Consider the following 25,802-nt stretch of genomic DNA (forward strand, 5'->3'; position numbering starts at 1 on the left):
AAACAATAATAACTTGTTACTACATGTATATAAAATTTCTTTCGTGTGCAGTCGCGATTTGGCTGGTAGTAAAAGTTGCGTTTTTTACTCGTTACAATTCCGGAAATAATTTAGCTTTGTAAATGATAATTACACGGTTAAAAAGATCAAATTCTCAGCTTTCTTTTGATAGGTATTTTGCTAAATTCGGACCATAAATTACGAAAAAATCTTATATTTGTTCGAAGAGGGCATCATTATTTTTACTGAAGTTTTGACATAATCGGGAGACAAAAAAAACAAACTCTGTGTTTAACTCGTCGTAATTTTCTTCATACTAAACGCACTGATTTATAAAATATATATTTGAAAAAATCTATCTTTCAGCTTTCTAGAATATGTTACTTTTAAAAAATTGAACAGAAAATAACATGTTGACGGTAATTTAAATAACCAAGGTCAAATATCACACCGCTTAATGATATGTAATCGTCGATAAAAATCAATAACGATCGGCAGTCTGGATGGATTATCTACCACGACAGCATAATTTACCGTTATTGATTTACTGTATAGAGTTGCGGATACCGTTAATATACGTACCTGGATTTTTCAAACAAAATGGCAAAAGAAGTCCCTAAAAATAATTATGAGTTTTGACTCGGCCCACTTTCATATTTATAATTCATATTTATTTTTAAAACATATGAAATATATTTAGCTGATATAGCACCATATTTCATAGGTAGAATTAAATAAATATTCTTATTTTCTCTTTGACTGGAATTATATGATATCATTATTTTCTCTTTGACTGGTATTAGATATTTTGACTCAGGGCAGTACATCTTTAATCCTTCCACCAAAAGATGAGTTACTGGAGAAAACACACAAAAAAAAAACAACTTTCAAACTCCTCCTATAACACACAAAAACTTAACACACATGCAATAAATACACTTTAATTATGACCAATCAAACTTAAGAGAGAACTTAAATTGGGCCACTTCAAAAATTAAAGGAACTACTTTCTAGACTACAAAGGGTTGGGTCTAATTCTGTACCAGGGTGGGACCATCAGTAGTAAATTTCAAGATATAATGTATGCATGTATTCTAGGCTTTATGAGGGTCCATCTGCCCTTTCAGGCTTTGAGGGTATGGACCAGGCACAAAGGGTACGGACCCTGAGCATGTCACCATTCATATTCTTAAAGATTATTATTTACCAGAGCGTGACCTATAAACTATGAATTCAGTACTTCCCTGAATGATACTAAATATGTATGCAAGTCAATTTTTGGGATGAAACTATTTGATTAACAGGATACCATTATAATGCCTCATGGAGAAAAAGATAAGATGTTGCTGCCAAAATAAATGATCATAATTATCTTTCGGACAAGGTTGACTGATAGATAAGGTTAATGCAACTTGGCCTGGTACCGTGTAGACACATGTCTAGGATATAATCAAGTCTCTACGTAGTTTAACATTACTCATCACTTTATTATAACTTATATAAACTTTTAATTTTTTTCTACTTACGCAAGTTTTTAACATTGACCTTGCCACAAATCAAGTGCGACCAGTTTTTAAACTCTCAAGGTCGAAAGGATGTTTAAACAGAGTAACAAACAACTTGTTTTTCTTCCCTTGTCCTGTTTATATAACTGAACTGATAATCAGTTTGAATTAAATATTTTACTTCTTGAAAAAAAAAATATTTTGTTTACTTTGAATACCAGTGTTTATTTGTAAGTCTATCAATTTGATACCCAAGGTTAAACTTATTTTAAACAGAAATAGATATAAAAATGGTAAAGGTCTTGTTATGATAGTGTCACCCCTACTGAAAGGGTCAGCCATTTCTGACTTATGAGCATACAATGTACCATGTACCTCCCAACTCCTACCACTATGCCAGGCCCCAAGCGGGAAGAAATCAGTAACCATTCATTTTAACTACCTTGCGGCTCACTCAGTGGCCATTTCAGAACGAGTCCTATGAGATAAATTCATCCTTCATTAAAGCTCACAGTTACAAAGGCCGGACCTTTGACCTCCTGAACGGAAGGTGGAGGCCTTAACAACTAGGCCAGCGGTACTGGATATATCTATAGCAAATTGGAGTGGTGATGGTAGTTTTTAGCTCACCTGTCACAAAGTGACAGGGTGAGCTTTTGTGATCGCTTTTCGTCCGGCGTCCGTCCGGCGTCCGTCCGTCCGTCCGTAAACTTTTACTTTAAATGACATCTCCTCATAAACCACTAGGCAAATTTCATCCAAACTTCACAGGAATGTTCCTTTGGTGGTCACCTTTAAAAATTGTTCAAAGAATTTAATTCCATGCAAAACTCTGGTTGCCATGGCAACAGAAAAAAACACTTTAAATATCTTCTTTTAATAAACCCTAAGAGCTAGAGTTTAGATGTTTGGCATGAAACATCTTCTAGTGAGTGTCTACCAATTTTGTTCAAATAAAAGCCCTGGGGTCAAAATTGGCCCCACCCCAGGGGATCATTGATTTTCCCTATATGCATATAGTAAAAACTTAAAAAATCTTCCTTTAAAGAACCAAAAGTGTTAGAGCTTAGATATTTAGCATGGAACATGTTCTAATAGGTGTCTACCAAGTTTGTTCAAATAAAAGCCCTGGGGTCAAAATTGGCCCTGCCCCGGCATATAGTAAAAACTTAAAAAATCTTCTTTTAAAGAACCAAAAGAGTTAGAGCTAAGATATTAAGCATGAAACATATTTTAGTGAGTGTCTACAAAATTTGTTCAAATAAAAGACCAGGGGTCATTGATTTTCTTTATATGTGTATAGCAAAAACTTAAAATCTTCTTTGAAGAAACCCAAATAGCTAGAGTTTAGCTATAAGCATGAAACATCTTCTAGTAAGTGTCTACAAAGTTTGTTCAAATAAAAGCCCTTGGGTCAAAACTGGTCTGGCCCCAGGGGTGTCATTGTTTTTAACTATATGTGTATAGTAAAAACTTAAAAAAAATCTTCTTTTAGAAAGCCCAATGAGCTAGAGCTTACATGTTTAGCATGAAACATCTTCTTATGGATGTCTACCAAGTTTGTGCAAATAAAAGCCCTTGGGTTAAATTGGCCCTGCAACGTTGGGGGGGGGGGGTTGGGGGGGCCTATATATGCATATAGTAAAAACTTAAAAAATCTCCTTTTAAAGAACGCAAAGTGCTAGAGCTGAGATATTTAGCATGAAATATCTTCTAATGCATGTCTACAAAGTTTGTTCAAATAAAAGCCCTGGGGTCAAAATTGGCCCAGCCCCAGGGGGTCATTGATTTTCCCTATATGCATATAGTCAAAACTTAAAAAATCTTCTTTTAAAGAACGCAAAGTGCTAGAGCTGAGATATTTAGCATGAAATATTTTCTAATGCATATCTACAAAGTTTGTTCAAATAAAAGCCCCGGGGTCGAAATTGGCCCAGCCCCAGGGGGTCATTGATTTTTCCTATATGCATATAGTAAAAACTTAAAAAATCTCCTTTTAAAGAACCCGAAGAGCTAGAGCTAAGATATGTAGCATGAAACATCTTCTAATGAGTGTCTTCCAAGTTTGTTCAAATAAAAGCCCTGGGGTCAAAATTTGCCCCATCCAAGGGGGTCATTGATTTTCCCTGTATGCATATAGTAAAAACTTGAAAAATCTTCTTTTAAAGAACCCAAAGAGCTAGAGCTGAGATATTTAGCATGAAACATGTTCTTATGGGTGTCTACCAAGTTTGTTCAAGTAAAAGCCCTGGGGTCAAAATTGGCCCCCCCGAGAGGTCATTGATTTTCCTTTTATGTGTATAGCACATACAGGTGAGCGACCTCAGGGCCATCATGGCCCTCTTGTTTTAGTTGTCAGAAACAATGCATTCAGTCAGTCATCTCCTGGCACCTTCAAGTTCATTTTTGGTAAGAATTTACTGTTGGAAGAAACAGGTAAGTACTGGTATTGATCACAATCCAGTCACACATGTTAAATAAGTACTGGCTGACATGCTCATAGCAATTGGCACTGAATGCAGCATAGATAAATATATTTCTTTGCCATATTCCAGTGTAAAGAAATTACATGTACTAGTAAATACCTCTGTGACTGAAAGAGTAACTTCCCTTTTTTCAGGAGACTATGCAGTGCAAGTAGTTAAAACAGTGGACGGTTACTGGAACATTCAGTTTAAGAATATACAGAAACAGGATGAAGGAGAGTATTTCTGTGTTGCTACAAACTCGTATGCCATTCCTGCGTCCCGTACCTCGGTGTCGGCAAAAATAAGTGTGGGAGGTATAGAAGTTTACAGTATAATATATTCTTATAATTATGTTTTTAGCTTATTTATACAAATAGTAGTGAGATATCCTTCTCACACTGGCGTTGGCACGACACTTTGGTTAAAAGTTTTTACATGTGACTTCAGTTATAAAACTTTATTTCTGATGAATCACTAAAAGAAATTTGGTTGTAACTTCACACATGTCTTTGAGATCATAATAAGTCACTATTTCTAGCGTGGATTTAAGCATAATTATGGCCCTTTGTGAAAATTCCTGAAAGAAAGTTTGGCATGCAATATCAGTCTTCAAAACTACTGAGGTGAAGAAAAAATTCTTGGTTAAAGTTTGGCATTTAACATCAATCTTCAGAACTATTGAAAATTTAATTAAAATTTGTAAAATACTGATTACGGAGAAAGTTTTAAAAAAGCTTTTCAAGCTTCCTACTCAATCTGTAAATTTTATTTTATGTACCTTATTATGTAGATCTATATATAAAGGGGAGAAACCATTGCTTTATAACTATGAAAGGCTATAAATCCTTTTTTCAGGGGCACCAATATTTGTAGAACCACCAGTGGGCCTAACCATAGAGAAAGGGAAACTTGCCAAGCTTACATGTTATGTACAGGGTGATCCTTTCCCAGAGATAACTTGGTTGTTTGAAAATAAAGTTCTTGAAGTGTCAACAACTGTATCATTTAGGTGAATTTTTTCTTTTCTTTTTATATGCCCGAAAGATGTCATTCATTCCCTAATGCTTTTATGTGGCTATTTTCTTTTGTGTGGCTAAAAAATATAATAGCCACAAAATTACTGTCCTGTGAGAACGTCCGTCCGTCCGTCTGTCCCTCCGTCTGTTAGCAATTTGGTTGCTATGACCTTAAAAATGAAAACAAATACCGGAGCATAACTTAAGTTCCATTTAACCCACAGTGTTCAAACTTCATAGGATGATTGTTCATATTGGGTAGAAGACCCCTATTGATTTTGGGGTCACAAGGTCAAAGGTCAAGGTCACTATTACTTAAGAACTGAAAACAGTTTGCGGGGCATAACTTAACTTCCATTTGAACCACAATATTGAAACTTCAAAGGAGGATTGTTTTGTGAAGGAGGTAATACCTTATTTAATTCCCATGTCTTACAAATGCTTCATCTTTACTAAAAAAAAGAAATCACTTTTGGGCATATAATGCTCTGCCTAGCGGTGCTCTTGTTAGTTGATCTTTTAGTGTTGACTTTTTGAAGAATGATCAATCTTTTTTGGTTTGGATGCATTTTTAGATCTTTTTTATGTTTGGTTTTAAGTCACGCTGACAAGGTAAAGGTCATATGGGTTTGCGACCAGCATGGACCCAGACCAGCCTGCGCATCCACGCAGTCTGATCAGGATCCATGCTGTTTGCTATCAGTTTCTGTACTTGTTATACGGTTTGTAAGACTGGTCTGGATCCATGCTGGTCCCAAACGCATTACGTTGGTTTTGTTGTGACGCAGCTGATTTATTTTTATTCAGGAATGGTAAGCAGGAGCTTTGGATAGGAAATATGAACAAGGGCAATGAAGGGACATACACCTGCAAGGCTTTCAACAGATTTAGTACAATACAGACAAGAGTTTATGTCAAAGTCCTCGGTATGTATGGCAGTTTACTGATTGTTTTTATTTCCCTAGCTCATGTATTCAGAGTAGTAAAGCATTTCAACTGACTGTTTCAACCTACTGTGATGTTGACTCAGTGGTTATTGATACAGTTTTGCATGCAGATTTCACTTTTATTTTATCCATGTGCATTACAAAGGTAGTCCACCTATTTTACATGATGGCCATTGAAAGGTCACATTGACAGTTTAAAAGATGATGGTTATACAATGTCAAAATATTACACTGATGGTTGTATCAAGTCCTAGTTTTATCATTCATTCACTGAGTCTTTTATAGCTTGACTATTAGTTTAGAATAAGTAAAGCTACAGTGTATCCCAGTCAACCAAGCGTCGGAGTAACCTCTATGTTACAGTTTGTATACCACTTCAAATATTTTCAAAGTCCATTGACATATAGCTTTGAAACTATGCACACTTATTAAACATCATGCCCCCAAACTGTAGACTGGGAGAGGTAGCTTTATCAAGCATTTTGAGAGAATAATGCCCCTTTTTTGACTTAGAATTTACATTAAAGTTTGCATACCAAGTCATATTTTTATATTTCATTGACATCTGGCTTTGAAACAAGTTGAAATTTAATACATTGCTTTAAGAGCATAATAGGACTCTCTCCAAGGCCTTTTACTGTAGCATGGATTTGAAAAATTGGCCCATTTGTGAACTTCAAAAATTTTACATTAAAAGCACTCAAAGAATAGTAGAGAGTGCTGTCCTGCTGACAGCTCTTGTTAATAATCGGGCTCAGAAGAAAATATTTGTTAATGTTTCTATATTCTTATATTTTTTAGTTAGGCAAGCCAAGGTCATTGTTCCTCCACTTGGCCTGCTTGGGGGCATTTGTTTGTGTTTAATATCAGTTCTTGTTTTGTTTAAACTTACATCAACAAATTATATGATAATAATAAAAAAAAAACTGACTCATTTATTTACTGGTTGAGAAGGATAGGCTTTAAGAGAGTTGTTTTGAAGATTTTACATAACCATATTTTTTTGTGATCATGTTAGTGTAAGTTTTGCATTCTTGTAGTTGGCTAGAATATGGTGTTTGTGTTGACAAAGAGGAAAGAATTTATGATTCATCAACTGCATGCTGAAATGATTTAACAATACACAAATGTAATAATTTAAAGGGATACACAGGCAAAATTTTCATTTCTTACATTTGAATTTGTCATTCATAATTCTGTAAATGCCCTCAAAATAATTATATTAGACAGTCAAAGGAACAAAACTTTTCTCCATATAAAGAATAAATGGTGGTTTCCTAACTTGACCCGCGTGGGTCAGGTTAGAGCGCTAACATTTCACAATAGTTGTCAAAGTGAACTCTGGAAACATTAAAGAACATGTCAAATGAATGACTTAGGCTTGTTTCAATCATATAATATCCACAATATCTGTTATTTTAACTTCAAGGGTTTGTTCAAGTCACCTGACTTGTTTCAAAACTATTTGGTGATTCTATTGGCGTCTATGTTTTGTTCAACTTATAAAGACATTTTTACGCTTCAAACCCTGAATGTATAGAATTTAAACAGAAATTCATGCTGAAATTTCAAGAAAAGTCATTTTAGCATGATTTGAGTACATAAGATCATTTTAATATTTTTGTCATTATTTTGCCTGAATATCCCTTTAAGGATACATAAATGTAATAAATTAACAATAAACAAATGTAATAATTGATTATACACAAATGTAATTATTTAACAATACACAAATGTTATAATTTAACGATACATAAAAATAATACACAAATATAATAATTTAACAATATACACAAATGTTATAATTTAAAGATACATAAAAATAATACACAAATATAATAATTTAACAATATACACAAATGTTATAATTTGAAATACATAAAAATAATACACAAATATAATAATTTAACAATATACACAAATGTTATAATTTAAAGATACATAAAAATAATACACAAATATAATAATTTAACAATATACACAAATGTAATTATTTAACAAGATATAGATATAAATAATTTAACAATATGCAAATGTAAGAAATTAAGCAATACACAAGTAAAATAATTTAACAATACACAAATGTTATAAATTTAACAATACACATATGTAATAATTCAACAATACACATATGTAATAATTTAACAATACACAAATGTAATGATTTAACAATACTCAAATGTAAAATTTACAATAATAATTTAACAATACAAAATACACAAATGTTATAGTTTAACAATACACAAATGTAATAATTTAATAATACTCAAATGTAATGATTTACAATAATAATTTAACTAAACAATAATGTTTTTATTTAACAATACACAAATGTAATAATTCAACAATACACAAAATTTTAATGTAATAATTTAACAATACTCCAATGTAATAATTAACAATAATAATTTTACAAAACACAAATGTAATAATTTATCAAAACACAAGTGTAATAATTTAACAATACACAAGTGTAATAATTTAAAATATTTAAATGAAATACAAAATGTCAGTCACTACTCTGAGCATTCAAATTTTAGTTAAAAAGTGGGACAATTTGTAGTAGCTAGTGATAACACTGTTTGTTTTTCAAAGTATTCTCCAGAATGGTAGCTGTACTGTTCCCATCTTGATATAACTCATGATGTAAAGCATTTTAAAAATATTTAATAGGAATCTTTCGGATGCATTGAACCATTGGTCTGTTTCTAGCCTCATCAGTTTTTTTTTTCAAACGTTGTGAGCATCATTATATCTATTGTTGTTTAAACCATAGCTATAGTTGGCGTCTGCAATTTGGAATTCCAATTTGTTTTACTTCAATTGTGTTGGAAGCTACACTGTATAAACTTATTGAAAAATTTTCCAACACCACTCTTATGAAAATTGTATAATTTTTCAGCCTCCCTTGTATTACTGTTGGTTAAACGTGGTGTATGGAACTATGGATATATTTTATATATTTCAGTGCCACCAGTTGTGTTACAGTCAGTTGGTCACACAGTAGCTAGTAAAGGAGATGCTGTAGTTATACCTTGTGGAATATACAGTGACCCTGACCCAACCATCACATGGTATAAAGGTAACTTGATTATTTTATTCTTTAAAACTGTCATCATTTGCAGACAACAAATGCACATGTTCAAAAGCCTCCGACCACATCATGTATAGTGTATTTGCCAAAGTTTGATTACCAGCACAATTTATAATGCTTACCTGCCCAACATTTAGATAATTTAATCAAAAACCATTTAGGTGATTTTAATTAATTGATGGCATCTTAAAAATGATTGGCCATTTTGAAATTTGATGGTCCTGCATTGATCATTGGAAGATTCTTATGAGACTTTCTTCTCGATTAAAATGCTCAGAGCCTTCTAAGAAAATGATCAGCTTTCATTATTTTTGTTTGTTTTTCAGTTTAGTTTTTTTCTCTCCAGCAGTTTTGTATGTTAAATGTTTTATGATTAAAGTGTGAAGAATGATAATTGACAGCAAGGTTGTATGTAAACATTTTGTTATATAACTCTCCTGGAGGCGAATGAATCACACAGGAAAAACAATGTTTTTTTTATAACAATTCTCAAAGGTGAGCTTTTGCTTTTACCATGTGTCCAATGTGCACTGTTTAAACTTTATGGTGTCAAACATTTTCTCAAAACAACATCTCCATAAGATTTGTTTATACCATTTATTTGTTTGCTTATAGAAAAAGTAAAAAAGTCAAGAGTTGCCCCTGTCTGGTGATGGCTGTTGTAAGATTTGTTAAAGCAATATTTGCAAACACCAACTGATGTAAGCAATACTTTTGTATTGTTTTATATTTATGCCCCCACAATGTGGGAGCATATAGCGTTGCACTTGTCCGTCCGTCCGTCAGTCCGTCCGTCCGTACGTCCCGAAATCTTGTGAACGCAACTCCTCTTAACCGGATGGCAGATTTTGCTTAAACTTACAGGGATGAACAACCTTAATGTGTAGATGGTAGTAAAGGAAGGAATTTTTGTGCGACCAAATTTAACAGAATTATGGCCCTTTGTTGATTTTTTCACTATATACTATGTAGAAATTTTGTGAACGCAACTCCTCTTAAACAGCCATGGCAGATTTTGCTTTAACGTAATCAGGGATGAACATCGACTTTAATATGGTTGTTGATGGCCATGAAAAGGAGGAATTATTTCTGGCTGGCGTACACCGAAATTTATACAGAATTATGGCTTTGATTACATATTGTTCACCCTATAACTCATCTAGACAAATTATCTTCGTGACAGAATTGCCCTTTTTAAGACAGTGTATGAGCGAAGTTTTGTTAAACTATACCATGGGTATTCTTGAACACAACTTAATGATTAAACAGACAGAACAAGGGTAGGAATGTTTTTGCTAGACGAAAATTAAAACCATTATGGCCCTTTTGTTTGAATTTTTTTTCACATATACCATCTGTAGAAATTTTCGTTGTAAATCGAACTTCGCTTTAAACTGGTCAATGCAGACTTTTGAACTTTAAAATTAAGGGAAATGAAAACAAACTTAGGGAAGTATCAGTCAAAGAAGAATTTTGGCGCTGACCAAATTTTCGTATTATAGGCGCCTTTGGTCTGAATTTTTTCACTATATACTATATAGAAATTTTGTGAATGCAACTCCTCTTAAACTGGATGGCAGATTTTGCTTAAACTTCCAGGGATTAACAACCTTAATGTGTAGATGATAGTAAAGGTAGGAATTTTTGCTGTGATCAAATTTAACAGAATTATGGCCCTTTGTTGATTTTTAGTTTTCAACTTGTGGCACATGTAGTCCAAAAAATATTTGACCTGGAGTCATAAGATTGACAGAACAGTGGCGTGTGGGGGCATCCGTGTCCTATGGACACATTTCTAGTTTCATTAAGTTTTGATCTTTATTTTACAGATTCAGCTGCTATAGCAATGGGTGATAGATTTACTCAATTGTACACGGGTCTATATATAACATCTGTTATAGTAGAGGATTCTGGGACGTATCTGTGCCATGCCTCAAATATGGCAGGATCTGTAGAAAATGAGGGCACTCTTGAAGTGTTGGGTTAGTATGCAATGTTGAGTTCTTAATACAAAATATGACATGCTTATATTGATAAGGGAGGTATCAGATATACATTTCATTTCATGAAAAAAAGATAAATACATTAGCGTCTGTAACAAATGGTTAAGGTAGTTATCTTCAAACCTTGTTTCACCTCAGCACTGCTGGTTCAAATCCCATCAGGGACTTAGGATTATTTTTTGTGAGGAACCTATCAAGCTAGTTTACAGAATGTCGATGGTTCTACTCAGATGCCCATTTGTTCCTGAAATAATGCACAGAGGGAAATCTTTCTTCACCAGTAAAGCTTGAAAGTCATCATATGATTTTTTGCAGTTTTATACAGCTGGAATATACAGAATATTATTTTGTAGTAGCTTTCTGAAGCTTTTGTATTTTGCTATGAGTAGAGTCAGAATATTGATATCTCGTGAGACCGAAGGTATTGCTTGATTGTTAGAGGCACTAAAGAGGTTCAATTTATTGGAGTCTATGCATTTTTAGATCCAACAGATGAGCAGGTTTTGCTTAAAATTTGTAACACCTGAGGTCAGCCAAATCCACTTTCCAATTTCTGCACTATGTGACCTAAACTATTTTGGTGCGCAGTAAAAACCAAACAAACAAACTCAAATCATGTGGGATTAAAAGACCATCTCTTGTGTAGAAATTGGTAATTACCAGTTAGTTATCATGAAAAACAGGTTAGGTGGACTGGCCACTTAGATTTGACAAAAAATGTGTTTAAATTGGTGTAAATACCAGGCAAACAAGCAAAAATTTTAGGAAATTTCTCTATTGTGATTCTATGGTATGCAGTATTTGTGATACAGTGTAATTCCTAAAAAGTGTTACTTCTCTTTTTTCAGTGAGACCATATTTTATAGAGAAACCGTCAGACCAGGTTGTTAATATAGGTAAAAATGTGACACTGACTTGTATTGTGAATGGCTTTCCAAAACCAGAGATTACGTGGCACTTTAATGTAAGTTAGTGTATAAAAAGTTCATGCTATATCTTTACAAAAAGGCATGATATTAATGCATGCATGTACATTGTATATTAAAATATAAATTTTGAAAAAATACAGAGATCAACTTGGGCACTTGAAATTGAAAAAAAAATCAGATGAAAAGACACTCAGAATGTATTTGAAAATGTGATAAGTAGCCTGATATAAGTTAAAAATCTTTTAAACACTTTAAAATTTTGGTTATTTTGCATAATAAAACATTATTGTCAAGGAAAACTCAGTTAAAGAAATTTATTTGAACTATTGCACTCAAGATTTTTGGTAAAGAACTACATCAACTGGTTTAAAAATCTCAAAAAGAACAACAAATTTGATGGTTTCTAATCTCGAAATTCTATTTTTAGGAAACGTCAGTTCTCAATAAACGGTAGTCCTTTTAAGTTTTGAATTTTGATATTTCAGGGAAGTTCAATGTTTCCACAGAACACTTTATTATCATTGAACCATGAAGAATTAATGCTGATGAATGTGAGTTGGATGCACATTGGAACATATACCTGTGTAGCTAAAAATGAGGAGGGAGTAAAGAAAGCTGAGGCAACTGTAGCTGTCCGAGGTAAGAATAAATACAAATTTACCCCCACCTCCCATGAATCTGCCTTTTGCCAGCAAACCACTAAATTGTATGCCCTCTAATTTAAATGATTTCACAGTAGTTGTTTTCCCTACATTGTGGTCATCTTGCATCAATATCAAAGCTTATTCTTCAAAGTCACTTTATTTTAAATGACAAAATACAGAAAATTTAAAGCTCTTGAAATGTGTAACAAAGAACTATAGGCTGTTTACTTAGTTACATATTTGTAGAATGACCACAGCTGTTAAAATTGTTTTAATTTTAACGCTGATTTTATTTTTGGTCATATTCAGACAGTTGATCCGGTTAGCCGGCTTTATCATATAAACAACAGCACCGGAGCATAATGTGATGTAATAAAAGTGTTATTACACTAGTGTAATTACACTAACACTTTGATATAAGTCATTTGCATTATGTACAAACAGCGTTTAAAACACGTGAATGTTAATGTTACACAATAGCCACTTCAAGGAAAAATGGAACTTTTACCTGTGAACCATCCTTATTTTTGATATATGATAATTAGAATGTTATGTTAGTGATGATTCAATACTAAATTTATTGAACACATTTAATAAAGCAATATTATGCTCTCCAAGGGCTCACATAAATATGATTTTATTTAACTGGTGCAATAAACTTAATATCAAATCTACACTCGTTCAATGTTCACTGTTTCCTGAACAACTAACAAGTCGTTAACCACTTCTCTGTATGTGACTGACTGATAATCACCACATAATTACCACATAATCACCACATAATCACCACATAATTACCACATAATCACCACATAATCACCACATAATTACCACATAATCACCACATAATTACCACATAATCACCACATAATTACCACATGATTACTGATTCAACAGGTGAAAGAAAAAATAACCAAATGACTCAAATGTTAAAATCAAAGTTATACAATAATTGATTTGAGCCTATTCATAAGCTTGTCTGTTTTGAAGGCACATTTTTTTTTAAGACAAGAGACATTAGCCAGAAAGCCAACCTTTAAGCAGTTATTCCCCTTTTAAAGTTATAATATTTATAAAAATTGGTTATCAACATAGTTTTCCCTCTACAGTCAAGTTTTAATATCGCTTTTTCCCTCTACAGTCAAGTTTTAATATCGCATGCAGTGATCTTGCTTTTTAAATTTCAGTTCCTCCAAAGGTTGAAAGGATTGATGGAGTGCCGTTACTTTACCTTGGGGAGAATATTCAACTCACGTGCCATATAACCGGGATCCCTGCACCCAAAATAGAATGGTACTTTAATAGACAACTTGTGGCCCCGAGCAAAGATGGGAGAATCTCTATACCAGAACCAACGCTCCTTAATGTGAAATTTGCAACCGAAGATGATGAAGGTATTAACAATATGCAATATTGAATTTTGTTACAATGAATGTGTTTGTTGTACATGTATACTGTATTCCAAGAAATGTTTGCGGATACAATATTTCGCGTTTTTCACAACATCTGCATTTTCGCGGAGACAAACTTTCGCGGATTTGTAGTAACTGCGAATACGGCGAATATTAAGTCGCTACGGCCTGAATTACAGATTTTGGAAGCGTGACCTTGCCTGTTTGGTACTTTTAATTATTTCATTTGTTTAACAAGTTGCGCCGAAAGCACTACATTACTCATTACCTTTTCATTCTTTGACCTGTTGAACACGGACGGTTGTTCCGTGAACACTTTTTACTTAACTCCTTACCCTTTTCACTATGACATTAAGTAAGATTTAGTCAGACCTATTAGTTTCTATTCTCATTTGAATTATAACTGACTTTATCTTCAAATTATTACACAGTATTGGACAGTACATGGCTTTCATTATAACAACATAACTGCTATTTATCAATGTAGCTTTATATTGTTCTTTTAACAAAGGATTACATCTACTCTAAGCAAATAAATCATTCAATGTATGCAAACTGTAAATGTTTTTGGATACGCCGTGACTAGGGAATAACGTCAATAAGCATGATAATTACTAATGATTGACAAACAGGTATCTATAACATGCATATATATTTTTTACACATTTCTATAGCACGGGTTTATATGTTTTTTGTGTAAGTAGATTATGATTAATATTCTGCACGTTTATGTTTTATTTGGTTGAAACGAGAAATGTTGTTATAAGTGACATATTCGCGGATATAAAGATTCGCGGAATCATGCCTACCGCGAAAAGCGCTAACTTAAAATGCGCGAAATCTTTTCTAGGAATACAGTATTTGATATTTATATTATCTATATATATTTTTCTACATTTAATACATGTATTACATGCATAAATACTACCAGATAGAAAAAAAACACAGTATTACACTCATATATAATCTGGAATGGCCTATATGTCATGGTTGAATGTAAAAGTTAAATGTAGAAATTATATGTTACTTTGGTACTTGTATGACTTTTATTTTGTTACGCTAAAACGTTTGGGTTGTAGCAGCGACTGTTACTGAGAAAGTTGAAACAGGTCATGTATACATGTATATTTATATTTCAGGTATATATTCATGTAAAGCTATTAATGCAGCTGGGGTCAGTCAGAAGGATATAGATGTTTATATTATAAGTAAGTACATGTATTACATATATGCTCCTGTCATATAATCTCCCTTTCCTGGCCTCCGTGGCCAAGTGGTAAAAGACACTGACTTCGAATCACTTGCCCCTCCCCCATGTGCATTTGAATCCTGTCAGGGACTCTGGATTCATTCATGTGAAGAACTGTTTAGCGAGCGTATGGAACGTCAGTGGTTTTATTCAGGCCTGCTCATGTCTTAAAAAATATACAAAGGGGCACCTGAGGTGACTCTCTCTTCCAGTACAGCTGGAATGTCACCATATGATCTCTACAAAGTCAGTGTAACTTTACTAACAATATTCACCCGTCATATTTTTTTGCTCAATATTGTATGCTTAAAAATGAAAGAAATAATTTTTTTTAGAATTTTATGATTGCTTTTAACAAAAGATTGCCTGTGCTCACATTCAATGACAGCAATATGATGTGTTTGAATTAACAGTTTTGTTAACCCTAAGTTTGCTGTCAGTAACTAATTTTACACATGTAATCAGTGCAGGCCAAAATCAGCCAGGACCTCTGTGCCATCTGATCTGCACTGTTCCCTTTTTTGAAATTCTCTGTTTTACTTAAGGTTAGATATATATTAAATGATGGTTAGATCCATTTTAGTTATTAAGTGTGCTAAGTGTTAAAGTTTTCTTTTTTCAGCTCGTCCAAGTCCCCCTGTGTTGATCAATGCAGAGACTGTATCAGCTACTAGTATCATGTTAACATGGTCCATTAAACAACGTCAGCCACAAACTCCTATCGATCACATCTTTGTCTCATATCGTAAACAGTAAGTACACCAGGCTAGAGTTATTGTAAATGTAACTAAAAACACAAGGCTAGATTTGTCAACAGTAAGTACAAAAGGCTAGAGTTGTTGCAAACAGTAAGAATTGGAGGCCAAAGTTGTTTATTTTTATATCATAAACAGGACGTAAATGAAGCTAGAATTGATGAATTCAATATTTGTAAACAGAAAGTAAAAGAGGCTAGAGTTGTTGAATTTCTAGTTGAAATTGTACTTGAAAAGGTATACATTTTGTATTTTACATAATTATGAAATTTTAAACATTGACAAAAGACATGGTAACTTTTTCACTTGAAAAAAAATGTATTTTGCGTTTTTCACACACAAAATTGTTTACATGGGAAAAAAAATTTGCATGGAAGAAAATATAATTTGCAAAAAAATAGTCTGTATGGAAAATAAAAATTGTTGGCATTGAAAATAATATTTTTGCATGGAAAATAGATATTGTTTTCAAGAAAAAAAAGATAATTCATTATTGTATGATATTTTTGTTTCAGTATACAGTCATCAAGCCCTTACATGAAACTAGAAGTAAACTCTGATGTAACAGAGTACTTGGTGGATGATTTGGACCCGGCTTCACACTATATGTTTCTTTTATCAGCCATGAATTCTGCAGGAACCAGTGACATCAGTAATATATTGTCAGCTTTAACTTATGATGCTGGTAAATGGACACTTTATTTTTATAAAAATTCCAAATTTTCACTCATATAAGTTCCAATGATTTCACTCACAATATGCGTAATTGTCTTTTGAAAAAATCATTCTAATAGTTAACACCACTGACTATAATGTTTTAAAAATTTTAGAACAAGTATCATATTTATACAATAATTAATGTGATACTAGGTATTCATGTAGGCATCAGCATGTGACTTGGTTAAGTTTTTTTTTTATTCTTTGAGATATGGCTTTGAAACTTAAAGTAGGTGTTTTTTGACCATTACAATCACTTTCTGGCCGTTTTGTGCACCAACCTTCCATAAGCTATATAAATTACCTTCCTCAAATGAAAGACTCCACAATTCTTGCATATCAGACTGGTGTTTCCATTAGTCAAGTTTCATAACTCTGTATTGTTTCCATTAGTTTTACCCATGCTGGAAATTTCATCTGAGATAGGGGGTACCAGATGAGTCGTGTGCTATACAAAGGCATGCTTAGGATGACGTAATTCCGCTGTTATGAATGAAGTCTTTCATACGCTGTTGTAAGAAAATAGTTACGGGTGTAATGACATAAATTTCCATGCAAAATTGTTTTATTGAGGTAAAGAATTTAAGATATGATGGAATATGGTAGAACATGCAAGAAAAAATAACTGACATAATTATGTTTGCTGTTAGGATAAGAATATTTTTACCTTGGGAACCTGCCCATCTCCAAGAACAGATACTCCAATCCGAATAGCAACATATGACACTCAGATATTATTAAAAAAGAATGACATATTCAAACCTACAGCAGTAAAGGGCAAGTGGTTCATTCACAGAGACCCTTAAAGAAGTATGAAGATCTCTACAAATCAAAGTAAGCATTTATGAAATTAATGGTAAATGTTAAAATAAAAGTTTGTCTCATTTGGAAAAGATTACTACTATTTAGAATATTTTACAGAGTTTTGTAATTATTTCAGGGCCATCTAAACCGAGAAATCTTCAAGTTATGGAGGTCACAGCATATAATATAAGTGTTGGTTGGGAAATTCCAGAAACAACAAATGGTCAAATAAAGAAATACCAGATCAATTACAGAAAGAAAAATGACCTCCAGGGTATGGTATTTTTATAATTAGGGTATTATACCTGTATTTTGCTTTAAATTTTTTAATTCCTTTGTAAGATGAATTAATTTGAATTTTAATGAAATATTATTTTCTTATATAAATTTTTTTTAATGATTTTATGAAGGAGACAATTTTTCGAAAATGTTATAAAACTTAACTTAAATCATCAAAAATTTTCAATCCAGAGGATTAACTTGTATTTGTTCAAGAAAATGATAATGTTTAATAATGTAAAGTTTTTAGATGACTTTTGAGACATAGTAAATAATACATCTAATATCTTATTTTTGATTTTTTAGAAGATTTTCCTTTACTTACCAGGAGGCTTGCCACTTGAATAATTGATTGAATATTTTCAGAGCAAAATAAATTTGTTGCTAATCAATGTTTTTCATTTATTTTCAGATTCCACTATAATTATAGGAAGTGATAATCACGCTAACCATGACTATATTATACCTGACCTGTCACCTTACACATGGTACACCATACAGGTTAGAGCCGCTACCATAGAGGGGGATCAGGTCCTCTGGGGAAACTGGACTAATCCAGTTGAAACTAGAACTTCACAAACAGGTAGTCTTCTTAATAAAGATAAAAATATTCCTAGATACTAATTTAAAAGAACTCCAAAGAAGTCTATTGAAGCCTAAGAATTGATATTTAATTTGATATTCTTACATGGATCAACTGATGTGTTAAAAAAGAAAGAAAAATATACAAAAGATGAAGAAAAAAATATGTTCAGAATCGAATTAAGTCTGTAATTTATAGGATTCTTGGCTTGCATTGATACAGTTTTCAATTTTCAGAGTAAAAATCTTATTTGATATTTATTTATGGTATGTTGTTTACATAAAGAATATTTAAAGTGACATAATGCTCTTTTTTTTGCTGTCAAGTGGAGCTGAATATGCTATGTATTTCAAAAGATTGACTTTTATAATAGTACCAGTAATTGACAAATAATTAATAATGGCAAATGTTTAGGAGGGATTATAAAGAATGCCTAAAATACAAAAAGACTATCCCACCTTTTTGTCTAATGAATGTTACTGAACAAAGTTCAAAATATATTTATAGAAATTTACTTGAGAAACATGAATTAATCAATTGTTTCTGCAAAATCAAAATGTTAAGATATTTATTGTACACTACAGTATTTTACTTTTTACCTGGTCTCCCACCATTTTCACTTGGATGAGTATAATATCACTTCAATCCACCATCTTTTAAAAGATAAAGCAGCATGCCTTATTTCTTATTTGTTTTAGAAAAAACCCTGTTAATGTTACATTGCAGCTCCTACAGGACAACCTAGTGAAGTGAAGGCCCAGGCATTATCTCCCTTTACAATACAAGTGACATGGGAGGTAACAATTATAATTAATACATATTTCTCATCAGAATTGATGTTATTACATTCACTATTGAAAAGAAACTTGTGGAGCTCATGTTGAATTCCACTTTTTTTTTTAAAGCTTTTCTTATAGGCCTGATAAATATATTTTGTTGTCAGCTCTAATATTATTCTTTGTACTTAGTGAGATACAATTAGCACTCATTGATGAATACATGTATTAGCAATTAACAATAGGAATTCTTCTTTTATTAGTTCTTAACATGCTCGACCTTTACCTTGCTGGTGGAAACAGAATCTAATCATGTGACCAGTACAGACTAAGATCAGCAGGTTCATCCATGCCGTCTGCCCATTATTACTTCACTGTCACATTAACCAGACAGTACATATTTTGAAAATTTCCCTAAAATTGATGAATAGGTTAGTCCAGATTGAAAAATGGACAAGTCCATTAACGATATTGGATACATTCATAATTTTAGTGAAAGTAAGGTTTAGTTTTATTCCTGTTTTCTATCTATAGATTTTTCTTCTCCTTGTTATCGTGTAGGCAGTTCCACAGCAGAAACAGAATGGACCAATAAAACGTTATTATGTCAAATATTGGTTGCTAAGCAACTTGACTAAACCTGAAGGTGAAGAGGTCATTGATTCACTTGACCTTCAGGCAAACATAAGTGGCCTTGAACCTTGGACATTGTATATGGTAAAGGTTATTCCAGAAAATGCTGGAGGAGAAGGGGAGGCAAGCGAACCAGTCACTGTAAGGACATCTCCTACAGGTTAGTTCCCCTGATTTATTCATAAATTTAAGTAACAGGGAAAAAATTATTCAGTATAATCTTGTGTATATTTTCTACTTTTATATATATTATTACAGATTTCATTTTATTTTTAAAGTGCATATTTTCTCTGCTTCAATTATATGAAATACATGTATACAGGGGTTCTGACTTCCTTACCCCCACATAAAGAAAGACGAATTAGAGTAACATAGAGTTTCCTTTTTTCTGAGACAGAGATTGGGTTCCATGTTTATTTGGCCATTACAATGTTCTCATTTTATAACTTGATTATATGCTTTGAAATATTTCTTATCCAGACTGTTTATCTGTTTTAGCTCCAGGTTCAGCACCTTTGAATTTGACAGTTGAGGTCCAGTCAGCTTCATCGATCTTGGTCAAATGGCAGGTTGGTCGTTAGATATTAAAATAAAACAATTTTTTTGGAATGAGTGAGTATTAATTGAAATATTGATATTGTATATATTTCTTCATGCCTGAAATTATGTGCACAGTGGTTCCCTTCAACATGAAAGCAGGAAAGTCAAACCTCAAATTTAATATTTTCATTATATTAAGATGTTACAAGATTCACACATATTTTCCTATATACATGTATATGTAGAAAACAGTAATAAAATAATTCACGATTTGTTTTCATTTATGTCTGGTCACTGCATGTACAGGGCAAACATGACTTATTGAACAGTAGGATAGTTTTATACATTTATGAGGGTGAAAATGAGGACAATATAATAAATTGCAGGGGAATGAACTGTTGATCTTAAAATGAATCATTTATGAACTGTGTATACTTGTATATATTTACTTATACACCAATTTGACCTTTCTATTGTTATTGATTGTATAGTATTAATTTTTTATGACAGTACATGAAAAAAGCATTTTTGTCTTCATGTTATTAAGGTTTAACCGCTAATGTAACACAGGTTCTTAATTATTTCCTTATAATAGCAGCAGATGTCATTGCTTTTCATTGGATAATTGTGATGGTTGTATTTTAAACTAAAAATTAAACAAGGCTGCTGTCCATTTATACTGTTCATTTATGAAGTACTTTCATTTTTTATCTCAAATAAAGAAACTTCACTGGATATAAAGATTTTTTTGACAGATTCTATGCTGTATATAATTTGTGGTTTGTGATAAGACCCTCATAAAAGAAATTTGGTTACTGTTTATCTATTTGTCATATAACCTGGCTAAAAAATAATATATCTAATATTATAGCCCCCTTCACCTGAAGACTGGAACAGTGATATATCAGGATTTATAGTACAGTACTGGAGGCTTCCAGATGGTGATATCTCCCAGCTGATATCCAATGGTATACTTGATCTAGCTGCTATTATTAGGTAAGGGATATTTTGTTGTTGTTGTTGCTGCTGCTGCTGCTCTTGTTCTTTTTGTTGTTGTTGTGATCAATGTTTGTAGATGGATATATCAAATTGTATGAATAAATCTTCATGTATATATAAGTTTTATCACATTATAAGTTTCACCATAATCTTGTTCTTGGAAAATCAAGTAAATATTGTAGGACATGTATTACAAACAAAGAACAATGTAGCACCATTTTAAAGTATTTTTTAACAAGAATTTCTATCAAAATTACATTTTGTTGTTGGACTATGTGTGTCAGTAAAGTCTTATTATTTAATTTCAAACATAAATTTTAAATATAAATGACCCCTTAAAGTCAGTGATGTAATTATATTAAGTATTATGTGTCCAAAATTATGACAATTTGTGTAGAATTCAATGATCAAATTTTATTTTATTTCCTTTTTTTATAAACAAATAAATGAAGAAAAAAAATCATTTTAAAGTTTGCAATTGTTAAATTCAACAGATAAAAAGGATTAAAGTTACGTTGTGGTCATATATTTTTGCTGTCAAGTTCATCTGAATTAGTAAATATATTTCAAAAGATTTACTTTTATCATGGTGATTTACCAATAATTTATAATGAAAAACGTTAAGGTAAAAACTCTCTACATTATAAGAAGACTGCCCCACACTTAAAAAAGATTGACAGCCACAGATACATTCAGAATGTTATGTATAGAAATTTCCTGTAGTCGCATGCATTATTATTCTTTCATAGTAAAATATAAAATTGAACACAATGCAGAAGGCAAAATGTAAAGATATTTTGAGTTGAACCTGTGCCCTCACCATTTACACTTGAATCCACATAATGTCACTGTAATATTCTGAACAATTTTGATGCGCACTTTTATCTATGTCTGTTTGGATATTTCCAGGAATTTGGACCCTTACACAGACTATGGTGTACATGTAGGGGCATTTACAAATCAAGTTACTGATGGTATAGGACCAAACACAGACAATGTTACAATAAAAACTGACCAATCTTGTAAGTATAAGATAGTTAATTACAAAGTTGGTTATGGTGTCAAACATTGGACACAATTATTTTAACAATATGTCTTATTCATCATGTAAATTTTCTAGTTTTAAGTTATTTAAACTTTCTGTTAACATAGAGTGGCTTATACATGTATGGTTGTTTACAAGTGTGATCATTTTCATCTAACATATTAAGTGTCGGAACTTTGAACAAATTTAAACAATGTTATAAAAGAGAACTCCTACTATGCTTTTAAGCTTGTCTATTGGAAGAATAGGGAGAGCTGTTGTACTTAGGTCAGTGTCCATATCGTCTGCATCCTTTGGTAATGTTTTTGCATGGTTGGTGTATTCAAAACTATGAAAGGTAATTATGCCCCCATTTCGAAGAAAAGGGGGTATATTGCTTTGCACTTGTCGGTCCGTCGGTCTGTAGACCAAATGGTTTCCGAGTGATAACTAAAGAACCCTTAGGCCTAGGAACTTCAAACTTGGTATGGTGATTGGTCATGACCAGTAGATGACCCCTATTGATTTTGGGGTCAAGGGGTCAAAGGTCAAGGTCACATTGACCTTGTAAGCAAAAACGGTTTCCGATCAATAACTAAAGAACCTTATGGCCTAGGAACTTCAAACTTGGTATGGTGATTGGTCATGATCAGTAGATGACCCCTATTGATTTTGGGGTCAAGGGGTCAAAGGTCAAGGTCACATTGACCTTGTAAGTAAAAACGATTTCTGATCAATAACTTAAGAACGCTTAGGCCTAGGAACTTCAAACTTGGTATGGTGATTGGTCATGACCAGCAGATGACCCCTATTGATTTTGGGGTTAAGGGGTCAAAGGGCAAGGTCACATTGACCTTGTAGGTAAAAATGCTTTCCGATCAATAACTTAAGAACCCTTAGGCCTAGGAACTTCAAACTTGGTATGGTGAATGGTTATGATCAGTAGATGACCCCTATAGATTTTGGGTCAAGGGGTCAAAGGTCAAGGTCACATTGACCTCTTGGGTAAAAACGGTTAACGATCAATAACAAAAGAACCCTTAGGCTTAGGAACTTGAAACTTGGTATGGTGATTGGTTATGACCAATCAGATGACCCCTATTGATTTTAGGGTAAAGGGGTCAAAGGTCAAGGTCACATTGTACTTGTAGGTAAAAACGGTAAAATCTGATCAATAAGGAAAGAACCTTTAGGGCTAGGGACTTCAAACTTGATATGGTGATTTGTCATGATCAGAATATGACCCCTATTGATGTTGGATCTTGTAAGTAAAAACGGTTTCTGATCAATAACTTAAGAACACTTAGGCCTAGGAACTTCAAACTTGGTATGGTGATTGGTCATGACCAGCAGATGACCCCTATTGATTTTGGGGTTAAGGGGTCAAAGGGCAAGGTCACATTGACCTTGTAGGTAAAAATGCTTTCCGATCAATAACTTAAGAAACCTTAGGCCTAGGAACTTCAAACTTGGTATGGTGATTGGTCATGACCAGCAGATGATCTATTGATTTTGAAGTCAAGGGGTCAAAGGTCAAGGTCACATTGACCTTGTAGGCAAAAGCTGTTTCTGATCAATTAACTAAAAACGCTTTGGCCTAGGAACTTCAAAGTTTGTATGATGATTGGTCGTGACCAGCAGATGACCCCTATTGAGTTTTGGGTCAAGGGGTCAAAGGTAAGGTCACATTGACCTTGTAAGTAAAAACGGTTTCTGATCAATAACTTAAGAACGCTCAGGCCTAGGAACTTCAAACTTGGTATGGTGATTTGTCATGACCAGCAGATTACCCCTATTGATTTTGGGATCAAGGGGTCAAAGGTCAAGGTCACATTGACCTTCTAAGTAAAAACGGTTTCTGATCAATTACTAAAGAACGCCGCGGCCTAGGAACTTCAGACTTGGCATGGTGATTGGTCATGACCAGCAGATGACCCCTATTGATTTTGGGGTCAAAGGTCAAGGTTACATTGTCCTTGTATATTTAAACGGTTTCCGATCAATAATAAAAGAACCCTTAGGCCTAGGAACTTCAAACTTTGTATGATGATTGGTCGTGACCAGCAGATGACCCCTATTGAGTTTTGGGTCAAGGTCAAGGTCATGACCAGTAGATACTTGATAACCCTTAATAATTGTTTGATCACTGGGTCAGAAGTCATGCATAATAACCTTATCACATGACTAATTGGCTGCTGGTAGGGGGCATACATGTTTTACAAACATATTTTGTTGGTTGAAACTTCACACACTTGTTCTCTAAGATTTTTACACATGTTGGACACAGGTCCCATAACTCTCAGTTGCCTTTATATAGATTTAAGCCCTATTTTTACTGTCAAGCACTGAGAATAGTCAAGTGCACTGTCTTACAAACAGCTCTTATTGTAAAATGAACTTGCCTTCTTTGCCATGTTTTTTTCTGAGATATTTTTTTATATGAATTATCATAGTTTATTTTCCTGTATTTGCAGATCCTGGTTCTGTTGTTGACCTTGACTTTTCAGCAACACCAACAAGTTTGAGGTTGTCATGGAAACCGCCAGCCGTGACAAATGGCATCATCACTAAATACCTCATTTTGTATCATTCCATTGGTCCTGTAGTTGTTACCACACCTTTTCCACCATCTCAGCCAATCATTGAAGAGCACATTGATGAGATATTAAATAGCACAAGTTTATTGGATGATATTTTTAGAACTTTTGATGATTCTTTGACAGAAGATATATTTCAGCCTCTGGCTGCCCTCTGTGATATTATTCTGCACAATGAAACCTTAAATAATCAAGTGGAGAATATAACTGATATCATCCAATCAGAGGAAGTGTTACAAATTAAGAATATATCAAGTAATGTAGTGTTTGATTGGATGGAAAATGAACAAATCAGACTTGGTGAATTATGTTTGAATCTTAGAAATTTTGTGATACATCTATTATCAGGTTTGTATTTTTGTTTAACTAAATGATTTGATGTTTGTTAAATTTCATGACTTGACCGATGAATTATTCTAGAACATTGTCTAATTTCATTCCCATATGATTCTCTCCAAAAGTTCTTCAAAACCTGTTATAATATTATGAAATAAAAAAATGGACCTAGAGACATGCAGGGATAGTCTAGGAACAAACTACATGCATTATTTTGAAATTAGCCCTGCTTATACATTTATTATTTTTTGGGGTTGGGTTGACGTCACACCAACATGGTATAGGTTATATGGCGACTTTTTAGCTTTACTTACATTTGTATGGTGGAAGAAGACCTCGGGTGCCCTTCTGTGCTTTATTTCAGACAGGGACAGACACCTGATTAGAACCATTGACATTCCATAAGCTCTCTGGATAGTTTCTTTACATGAAAGAATCCAAAGTCCCTGGCAGGATTTGAACTCACAGGGGTGAGGGGCAAGTAGTTTGAAG

At 33.1% G+C, this 25,802-nt stretch overlaps 1 protein-coding gene across 1 annotated transcript in view; it reads left to right on the forward strand.

Moving 5' to 3' along the window:
- LOC132726120 (cell adhesion molecule DSCAM-like) overlaps positions 1-25,802 on the forward strand; it is a 43,999-nt gene that overhangs the window by 9,571 nt on the left and 8,626 nt on the right. The window contains exons 7-25 of the mRNA XM_060711391.1: positions 4,126-4,287; positions 4,829-4,982; positions 5,797-5,915; positions 8,905-9,018; positions 10,860-11,012; positions 11,882-11,997; positions 12,448-12,601; positions 13,794-14,000; positions 15,158-15,226; positions 15,890-16,019; positions 16,538-16,707; positions 17,680-17,817; positions 18,235-18,405; positions 19,132-19,202; positions 19,743-19,974; positions 20,313-20,383; positions 21,226-21,350; positions 22,263-22,375; positions 24,852-25,322. Of these exons, the coding sequence (XP_060567374.1) occupies positions 4,126-4,287; positions 4,829-4,982; positions 5,797-5,915; positions 8,905-9,018; positions 10,860-11,012; positions 11,882-11,997; positions 12,448-12,601; positions 13,794-14,000; positions 15,158-15,226; positions 15,890-16,019; positions 16,538-16,707; positions 17,680-17,817; positions 18,235-18,405; positions 19,132-19,202; positions 19,743-19,974; positions 20,313-20,383; positions 21,226-21,350; positions 22,263-22,375; positions 24,852-25,322 (2,940 nt within the window). The remainder of the gene's footprint in view (positions 1-4,125; positions 4,288-4,828; positions 4,983-5,796; positions 5,916-8,904; positions 9,019-10,859; positions 11,013-11,881; positions 11,998-12,447; positions 12,602-13,793; positions 14,001-15,157; positions 15,227-15,889; positions 16,020-16,537; positions 16,708-17,679; positions 17,818-18,234; positions 18,406-19,131; positions 19,203-19,742; positions 19,975-20,312; positions 20,384-21,225; positions 21,351-22,262; positions 22,376-24,851; positions 25,323-25,802) is intronic.

This window comes from Ruditapes philippinarum, unplaced genomic scaffold, assembly GCF_026571515.1.
Source record: "Ruditapes philippinarum isolate M1 unplaced genomic scaffold, ASM2657151v2 ctg3064_1_1_1_1, whole genome shotgun sequence".
Lineage (NCBI taxonomy): Eukaryota > Metazoa > Mollusca > Bivalvia > Venerida > Veneridae > Ruditapes > Ruditapes philippinarum.